Source organism: Acipenser ruthenus, chromosome 8 (genome assembly GCF_902713425.1).
Source record: "Acipenser ruthenus chromosome 8, fAciRut3.2 maternal haplotype, whole genome shotgun sequence".
In the NCBI taxonomy this organism is placed as follows: Eukaryota; Metazoa; Chordata; class Actinopteri; order Acipenseriformes; family Acipenseridae; genus Acipenser; species Acipenser ruthenus.
In genome coordinates this window covers 12,150,878-12,161,166 of record NC_081196.1, presented here as the reverse complement: position 1 = coordinate 12,161,166, position 10,289 = coordinate 12,150,878, and the positions used below count along the sequence as shown (strand labels likewise).

At 37.4% G+C, this 10,289-nt stretch overlaps 1 protein-coding gene across 2 annotated transcripts in view; it reads left to right on the top strand.

Annotated features, from left to right (window-relative positions):
- The first annotated feature begins 3,578 nt into the window (after window positions 1-3,578).
- Window positions 3,579-10,289, top strand: part of LOC117972789 (platelet-derived growth factor D-like) — a 58,542-nt gene continuing 51,831 nt past the window's right edge. The window contains exon 1 of one of the 2 annotated variants that reach the window (XM_059028509.1): window positions 3,579-4,330. In XM_059028509.1, coding sequence (XP_058884492.1) covers window positions 4,219-4,330 — 112 coding nt within the window. In that variant the 5' untranslated portion in view covers window positions 3,579-4,218. The remainder of the gene's footprint in view (window positions 4,331-10,289) is intronic. The other variant, XM_059028510.1, reaches the window with a different exon arrangement.

The following is a 10,289-nucleotide window of genomic DNA, read 5'->3' as shown; positions in this document are numbered from 1 at the left end:
AAAGTGGACCACAACAGCGAAGCCTCATATCCCAAACTACGCACCACTTTACCGTGTGCATTTCTACCCTATTGAATTTGATGGGGCTAAGGCCTTTATTGGCCATTTTATCCTACATAACCCCCTTACTGACTACATATATTGGCAAAATAGAACAATATATTTATATTATATATTAATTATTATTATTAATCCGCACATTTTTCAATCACAAGGCCATCTTACAGGGAATATGTACCCCAAAATATAATCCATTTTCTAGTGATGGGAGTGGACTGAAGGGTATTAATGCCCCTCCTCTAGTCATTCTGCATTCGCAGAAATTACTTTTGTATAATACTAATGAATTAATTTATATTTAACAATAATTTAGTATAAAGCATTTCTGTGTCATTACTGTAACAGTTCAGTCATTAATGAAACAAAATAAGTTATTACGGTATACACATTCTGACCTTGCCGAACATATAAATCATGAAATAAGTCTAACCTATTGTAAAAGGTAGGGATAACAGGGTACAGGTGCTGGCCATAATTAACAGCAATCAAGGCTTAATTGTCTTGTGTATTTACCTGGAAAAGCAGGAAAAGAGTTTATTCCTTTGTCTGTCCTGGGTTGTAGAGTTTGTCAAGTTGTCCCCACTTGTTCCAAGGTAAGCTGGTTGCGCTGTCTTAATTCTCTTTCTAGTGATTGGGTATTTTTGAAGGGAGAGTTCCAGTGTATTTTGTGTACAGGACGGCTGTTCCTCTGAACTCCCTGACCTAATTGTTTTTAATTGTCTTTTCTTTTAATGATTCTATAGCCAAACGGCTTATTTTCTGTTGCTTTAGAGTACGGGTCTCCAACCCTGGTCCTGGAGGGCCGGTGTCCTGGTTTTTGTTCCAACTGTACCCTAAATAACTTATTTGCACCAATTAAGTGCTTACTAGAAGCTTAATTGGTCCAATTAATTTATTTACTGTTCAGTTAGAACAAAAACCAGGAGGGACACCGGCCCTCCAGAACCAGGGTTGGAGACCCCTGTTTTAGGGCATTGGTTAGAACATAAGAACATAAGAAAGTTTACAAACGAGAGGAGGCCATTCAGCCTATCTTGCTCGTTTGGTTGTTAGTAGCTTATTGATCCCAGAATCTCATCAAGCAGCTTCTTGAAGGATCCCAGGGTGTCGGCTTCAACAGCATTACTGGGGAGTTGGTTCCTGGGGGAGTTGTACTGACTTTGTGTTTTTTCTCATTGAAGGACATCAGTTAGCCACTGCTTTCTTGTCTGCTGCTTTTACCTGGGTTTTCTCTCTGTTCTTACCTGTGTCGTGCCTTATTTAAAAGTGAATCATTTTACGTTGAATCCTCCTTTTGTGTATTAAAATAGTTCTGTTTTGAGAATAGTTTCTTAGGAGGAGCTTGGTAGGCTGGGCTGCTTCATTGGAGACAGGTGTGCATCCCTCTTGTTCTATCCCCTGGACTCATTCCGACTCCAGAAACACCTGTAGGTTCATTCATTTTATTGGTATTTAGAATATTTCTTTGAGTTTCTTTTATATTGTTTCACTACCTTGTTTCTTATTTATACATGGTTTTCTATGCTTGTTTATGCACTAAATATGTAAGTTTAGAGCACTGGTCACTATTGTTTAGCATTGTGAGCACTATTTGTTTCACTGTGATGTGCCTGGCTGGGTCTGGTCTGGGGCTTGTCTGGGGCTTGGTGAGTAGGGTGAGCAGAGGTGAGCTCACCTGGTAAGCTTTGTCCCCGGTTTGTGTCAGTGCTTGGTCTGCCTGTGCTCGCTCTCGCTTTATGTTTTCCAGTGCTAAAGAAACTTTGCTACAGAGGACTCAAGATTTGTGTTCTTTGAAAAACTATTTTTATTACTGTTAAAATAAATGATCCTGCTCGGACGAGCATAACTATAACTTTGTCTTTCATTTAGTTGGAAGGGGCTTGTATCGGGGAACCATGTGTTATTTTATATTCCATACCTCTTTGAATTCATATTAGAGCTTCTCTTCCTCTTCAAACTATAGATGGCGTAGTTGAGGCTATAATTATATTTTCATGAAACTGACGACCGCTACACTATAATCATGTGTTAGTAAAACATTTAATCATAGCATAATACCATGTACGGTAATGGCACATAATAAACCTAATCAATCATTTTCAGACAGTGTTTGAAACGAATCTACTCACCCTTTGGACATGTTGGAAATGATACAATCTCTTTTCATGATCACATGATCAAAGGTGTGGTTTTCAATGGCTTTTTAATCAAAAATAAAACAAATATTTTAAAATAGTTCAACATTATACTATGATACAACATTCCTTTTTCAAAAAATATTGTCATGTTTTAAAATTATTCCATGAAATACATTTGTTTTGATGAGAAAGTACAAGAGCTGGAAGTGGGGACACTGCACTTTTATAGAAAATCACCCTTAAATGTAAATATTGCATAAAAATAATGATGCATATTTACTAAATGTTAATTAAAACAGCTAAAGAAATATATGTATACTGCATCCGACAATTAAATCGGGGGAATCAGGATAATGTAGAGGGTGGGTGTGCGTGCAAGGGGTTGCATGTTGTGTGTGTGCATGCAGGGGGTTGCATTGTATTGTGTGTGTGTGTGTGCAGGGGTTTCATGTTGTGTGTGTGCGTGCAGGGGTTGCATGTTGTGTGTGTGTGTGTGCAGGGGTTGCATGTTGTGTGCATGCAGGGGTTGCATGTTGTGTGTGTGCGTGCAGGGGTTGCATGTTGTGTACGTGTGCAGGGGTTGCATGTGTTGTGTGTGCAAGGGATGCATGTTGTGCGTGTGTGTGCAAGGGATGCATGTTGTGCGTGTGTGTGCAGGGGTTGCATGTTGTGCGTGTGTGTGCGTGCAGGGGGTTGCATTGTACTGTGTGTGTGCGTGCAGGGGTTGCATGTTGTGGATGTGTGTGTAGGGGAATGGGGTGCATTTTTGGCGTGAAAGACGTGGGGCAGGGGTCTGAGTAAGGGGCGGAGGGATCGAGGGGATATAAGGGGGTGCGTGGAAAAGACCAGGATATATATATATATATATATATATATATATGTAATATATATATTCCTGGCCTGGTAAACTGAAGTGCATATTCATAACATGTATTGGAACCCTTGCATATATATGTTTTAATACATGTATGCATACACACAAAGTCGTGTGTTCCAGTTCATAATACCAGGTTGTTCCAGTTCTGTGTATGACAAAATTACAAAACAGCCATGACATTTTACAACTTCAAGAAAACTTAAATTGGGGGTTCATGTTTAATGCTGTCTGCATGTGGCACTAAATTACGCCTACTACTGCTCAATGAAAAGCTTCCTGCCTTAAACATATTTTTGTAAAAAAAAATAATAATAATAATAAATAGCAAATAAGTACGTGATGAAGGAAACTAATTCCAACTTTTCTCAAGATAAGTATACGGCACATATACATTGTGCCTGTTGACAACTGTGAGTCATTGCCTGTGCAGCAGTACACACAGGCTTTATCTGTACATGCAATACCAGAACATCGGGCAAAAAAGAAGGAAGAAAACAAAAACACGGTCTGCCTACGTGAAACTCTTTTCCTTAGAACGTGAACACTCAGCCACTGGCTTTTCCTTTTGTTTATCCTGCCTCAAAATGAAGTTTCCTCAGGCGTTTTAACCAGCGTGTATTTCCTCGCCTTTTTTTCAGGGTGGGCGCACACAATCCTCCGAGATCTGTGCTTGTTGGTCACTCTACACAGGCAGCAGGCAAATATTGTTTCACTTTTCAGATTGGAAACTCTGGATGCTGCAAGATTTCGCAAACAAACAAAAAAACGTCTCTTTAATTTAAATGTGTGTGCTAATGTTTTAAAAGCTTGAGTCATGCGAGTATCCCTTTGGAAATACAAGCCGTCTTGAAAAGAAACAAAACATCTCATACAGAAATTACACGCCGTTTCTTTCTGTATGACTGCTGGTGAAAATACATCAACCTGTTTCTGCTGTGGTAGATTTAAGCACTGCATTGCTGAGCTACTTTTCTGCAGGGAACCAAAGGAGCAATTATGCAAAAAGTTGGACCAAACTTTTGAGGCCAATCACTGCGGTAACAAATACTTATCAAGGTTAAAGAAGTTGAAGAATTTTAAAGAAGTCCATTTGGGATTTACTATTTAAAGTGGTTGCCATCGAAAATAATATCAACGTTCCCAATGCAATTATCAGTGCTTTTAGTAATAGTTCTTGCGAACTATTGCCATCAAGGCATTGAAGCCCAAGGCGGATCAATAAAATCTTTACGATCTTCAAACATAAGGCGAGAAGGTAAGTTTTTCTCCCTACCAACTGTACTTGTATGATAGATAGATGCATGTATAAATGCGTATATTTCGACTTCAATTTGTATGATTTCTGCTGCAGCGGCTGTCTGGCGACTCCTGTTGGAATATCTGCAACAACAGTACTGCAAAAGGTGTTTTTTTTTTCCCTTCTGACTTTTGACCGACTGTTTTAGGTGATATAAATTAACCGTGTATTTTACTGACTTGAGACAGCAGGCACAATACTGTCATATGTTCGCTCGTGCACAATTTGATATAATTTAAGCATAATCATAATTATACAACACTGTATAATGCAATATACCACTTAGTTAATTAATTAATTTAAATTAATTAACTAACTGCCATACATTTATTGTCATGCCAAATAGCGTGGAGGGATGAGTCACTCTAACTTGATTTACACAGTTTTTGTTTGGAAATGTATAATTGCTCATTGAGCAGAAAATAGTTGCTCAAACAATAGATAAAGCAGATACAGAACGAGTCTATATTATTTTTCACAAAGGGTTCCCTAGAATTCAGTGAAGGTTAGTCTAATGTATGAAATCCATAACAAGAACCACAGGCTGGCTAGGGAGAGTGTTCAACAAAGCAAGCTAAATTAAAAAAAGAAAGTCACTGAAACTAACACTTGTCTTCATTTCTGGACAATGAACCCGACAGACATATACTCTTGCTAGCCTGTGAGTCAAATGGCAAAAACTAAAATGAGGAATTATGTTCCCGACCAAAGATTCCTACACTATTCTCTTCTCTGTGTAGCATTTTAGTGTATATATAAAGCAAGTAATTATACAGTAATTAATAATAAGAAACACGAGTATATTTTCTAGTCATACACCAAAATAGGACAAAAAAATAAATACTTGTATAATGGTGAAATCCAGTGTATTATGCAAACAATTGAATGTTAACTTACACAGCAGCTGTCATAATTTCACCAACAATCACTCACCATAACTTGGCTTGATTTAATTGTCTCCTGGTTGCCTGGACAATACCAAGTATAGTATTATTAAGCAACTTACAGAAGACTCGGCCTTGTGAACTATGCATCAGCTACAGAGTCACTTACAACAACATCTCACTCGAAAGACAGAGCACAAGAAGTTAAGTGACTTGCTCAGGGTCACACAACAAGTCAGAGGTTGAGCCAGGGTTTGAACTGGGGATCTCCTGGTTGCAAGCCCTTTTCTTTAACTGTTGGACCACACATGTGATTTGTATTCTACATAAGTGTCCGTCCTCAGTCCTCCCAATTTGATATTAAGTATGTAACTGAAGAACCAATCTCACTACATTTTTATCAGGTTAATGTGTTGCACTCTCTTTATCATTTCAGACATGTCTGGGTAAGACCTCTTAACATAGTTTTGAACTGTGCTTCATAAGTATTTTAGGTGGCCATAAAACATCTATTAGACACCTGCTGGGAGTAGCGTGCTCTAGGCTTCTATGACCAGGCTGTTCCAGCAGTTATTTAAGTTGAAGCTGGGCTGGCATTACTTATACATTGAGTCAAGTGGTGTCAAAAGAGGTTTTCTGGTTTGAGCTTGTCTTTCCATACAGCCCTGTAGATCCTGCGATTTCCGAAGTGAAACAGCTGTGCATCTGTAATTCAATTTGTTATAGATATTAATAGCTCTCTAATTGCAGTCAATCAGCCTTGATTATCCTCTTGGCATTTGCCCATACACTTGACTTATTAACTGAGGGTCATTCTTCATACAGCAGCACAATATCTGCCATTACATATTAATCTGAAAAGCATTTCTAGAGAATTTCATGAATTTCAGAATTTCATAAAATGATAAAAAAAAAAAAGAAAGGTGCAGTGATGTGATTTGTTTGAACTTCTGAAATCATCTGTTTTAATACCATTTGCAAAACAAAGTTGCCACCATTGGATTCATGAGCTTTACTGTAGTGTATATAAAGAATAAATACGGCATTGCTCACATATGTGGAAATATTGTGTGGAATACTGTCACTTTTAGTTACATACATACATACAATACATTGTATGTATGTATTGATTTTCTTTTTTTGCCGTATGGTCTTCATTTATTCCCTAAACAATGGAGTCAGTGAACATAGCTGGCATGGTTCTTTAATTTTCTTTAATTCAACTCTTTCTTGTACAATATTTTTTATAGAATATATCTGGTTAATATTGATCAATTTTGAGGATATGAATTTGACATTGTTTTATTGATTTGAAGCCTTGTTGTGTTTTGGGAGCCACATCAATTGTGTCACCCCCTTGTCAAAATCAATTCAGGAGTCCCCTATTTAAACTCAGACTGAGCCTTTCCCTTTGTCTCAATTTCTTTGCTCCATAACTTCCCCTCCTCTACCTCTGCAATGGTGTCGTCCCTCTGGGGGAAGGTTCTTGTCCTATTGGTGACCACAACTCTAAAATTATTTCATTTAATTAATATTCTTTGGTTGTGTTCACATGTAGCCAATCCAGGGAGTTAACCTCACAGTCTAGGCTTAGGGTTTTAAAGTTTAAGGGTCTTACATGGCAGAATTCCTTGTAGGTGCCTGGGATTTAGTAAAGAGAAGCAATTCAAGATAAACTAGGCATACAGTGAGTTCACTTTCCAACAGTTACCCATTGTTTCACATTGTTTTGTCAGTACACAAGCAGAGGTGTTGACCAGACCATTAGAAACCTTTCAAAATCTTCTTCTTGGGAACCGGTGAAGTGATTGATCTGACACTTGGCATATATCATCAGCAACCAAACTCACTTCAAGTTTGCGAAGCAGAAGTTGCTGCGATAAAGTTTACTATCAAAATGTCTGCCACAAATTTTACTGAAATGCGCCCCTAACAGCAAACTGCGTTTATTTGAAAGCCGCTTGACCAACAAACTCCAAACTTGGTAGGCATCGTCCCAGTGACAATGGAATACAAATATATCAAAATTGTGATGTTTTGTAAAAACAATATGGCCGCCAGACGTACATTTACGTCTTGCATTTAAAACTGCTTCAGTTTAAAAACAGTTTACTTGATTAACTCCAAACCTGAAAACCATCATGCCTGTGTCAGTACAATTGACTTTTTCAAACGTTGTGTTTGTGCATGAACCAAGATGGCTGCCTGATGCATTTTTTGGAACAAACTTTCAAAATCTTCTTCTGGAGAACTGGTGAAGTTAGTTATTTCAAACTTGTCAAATATCAAGAACTAAACCCGCTTCTTAAGTGTTTGGTACTGGGGCTTGGGAGCCGTAAAACTGCCTGGCAGTTCTAGTTTATTATTATTATTATTATTATTATTATTATTATTATTGTGGATTATTGTTTAAAACAGAAGATATTGTTTTGATTTCAATTGTTGAGCAATTTGTAGGTTGTAAGGTACAATATTCTACCACCAGGCAGAATCAAAGAAACAGTTACACCTTTAAAAGGGAGTGATTTTTTTTTTTTTTTTTTACCACAATCTACAAATGTTTTGACAATTTAATGGTTAAATTCTGCTGGCATTTCACATTTATATTTCCACTTTGAACTGGAGAGTAGCTATACATAGTTACCAAGGTAACTTGTCAAGAGGGAACAGGCAGCAATGCAATAATAGCTGAACTGAACATAACAGTTAGAAAAAGCTCAATAGTCACCCCAAGCTCGTGATTTATATCCCATGAAACACACTATTGGTTCTGATTTCTGGTCATTTCTAACAAGAAATGGGTAATGAATGTCAAGTAGGTGGTAAATACAGTTGTTTTGAAATGTTTATTATAATGTGCCAGGTACTGTACGCTTTCTCGTCGCCTGTGTTATTTCCATTGCTTTGGAGGAAATACAATTCAGGCTTCTCTACAGTTAAATATATAATACAATACAAATGGTTGTTTGTTCCTCAAATCCTGAAAACATAAAAGTGGTACATTGTCAGGTATCCCAACACTACTCATGCGATGTGTTGGAGTTATTCCTGCTGACAGAAAGGTATTTTGCCTTCTTAGATACAGATATTGTTCATATGGGAATTTTTTTTTTATTGTGTAGGGGTTTACACAGTCTCAAAACTGCCTTTTTATGGAAACATTACATTTAACAGTAAAGCATTTTTTGGTAGTTTTGAATTCAAGGGAACTGCAGTGCGTTGTTCAGGCCCAAGGCTTTGTTTATAGAGAGCTGGTGTTGGCAACAGCCTCCCAGAAAGTTCTAGGAGGTCTGTGTAAACATTCCGTTGTGTCACCACATGCATGGTATTAAATATCGGTGCAACATCTTGTCAAATAACACAATGCACGCGCCCAGCTTTCAGTAAAACAAGTGCAGCCCAGATTTGTCTGTACCCTGGCTTCGGCCCAAGTGTGTAACCTTTTAAAAAGTAACGCAGCTGTACTGTACCATTTACTTTGAAGGAAAGCAAGTACCATGAGCCCGATTTTCAACTGTGCTGTAACAATAAGGCCGAACAAGGATGTTATTATTAAACTTTCTGTAATTATGGCTACCAATGCTTAAAAAATGTAATACCTATCAGTAAAACTATGTATAAGTACAGCATAAATCAGTGCTTTAGTGTTGCATACCAAAATTGCCTAGTTTTGATAAAGAGATGCCTTTTTCTTACTTGAAAACAAAAAACAATAAACTTAGTCACACAGCTGGCTGTGATAAATTTGGAAACTGTTAAAAAAAAAAAAAAAATCGCTTTTTTGATTTTGTATTTCTGAGTTTTGAATAAATGTTTATCAGTAATGTGTTATATATTTATATATGTGTTGCATTTATATAGCACTTTTTATACAAAAGTAACGCCAAGCACTGTACAGTACATAGCAGAAAAAGAACAAACCACAATATATTTGTATAGCATGTCACACAACTGCCAAGTCAAACCATTTAAATAACAGTATGCACATAATACAAAAGCAGCAATTTTAAAGTTACATTAAAATCCACTAAGATAAGAAAGCCATTTTATAACTTATAATACACATTCCACATGCTCTTCAAGTTAAGGCTAGCAGTGTCTGGTGGCTAAGTGGGATAAATGTGTCTTACCAAAATAATGTACTCAGTTATTTTTGCTTTCTATACCAAAGAAAATCTAGGAGATCAGTGATAAAGAGGTCATTTCTAGTTTAATCGAGCCATCAGCAGAACATTGTTTCCAAGAGCAATAATAGTATACAGTTGAAATTGGTGATTAGTTAATGCTTTAGAGAATTTCAATATTTCAAAGCCCTTGGGTAACTGGGGCATTGCCAGGACATATTATCTGATGAAGCTGAGGCATTTTGTATTCTGTTCTTGTCCATGTTTAATATTTATTTTTTGAATACAATACTTATTTTGTCTCTAAAGGGAAAACTGGTGTAAAATTATCTACTGTTCTGTCTACTGAAAAAGTATTTTGCCTGCTGATTTTAATCTTTAAAGAGAAATCGGAAATACTGTGGCTTAATCTGACATGTTGAAATACAGTTTTCTTTGTGGACAAGATACAGGTCAAGTATAGTGACACGATGTTGCTGATAATTACACACGTCAATACAACAAGATGTGCCTGGATGTTGGGAATGTATTAGAATAATTCATTAACTTATAGGCCCAATGGCAAAATGCTTAAGAGTTTAAAGAGCTTGTGAAAAATATGTATCGTTTACTGATTTTATCATTTCAATGTTTTCCTGTAGTCAAGCGCTACTGAAGGACTTTTCCCAGCAATACTCCCCTCACTCACACTCCCAAGCAGAGATTACCGCATGGATCCTAATTGGAGCAAGCCTGTGTTTATGATTATCTGCCTCGCTCCTCCCCAGTCCTAGGTCTTAGCAGCAAAACCTGCTGCGCAGCAGTGTGTCAGAACAAGCGTGCCAGAATACACACCCCACTGAGAGTTGGCAAGTCTTCTTCCGACACATGAAATCTGGGTCAGCCCACAGACTAAACGTCTCCTTCATA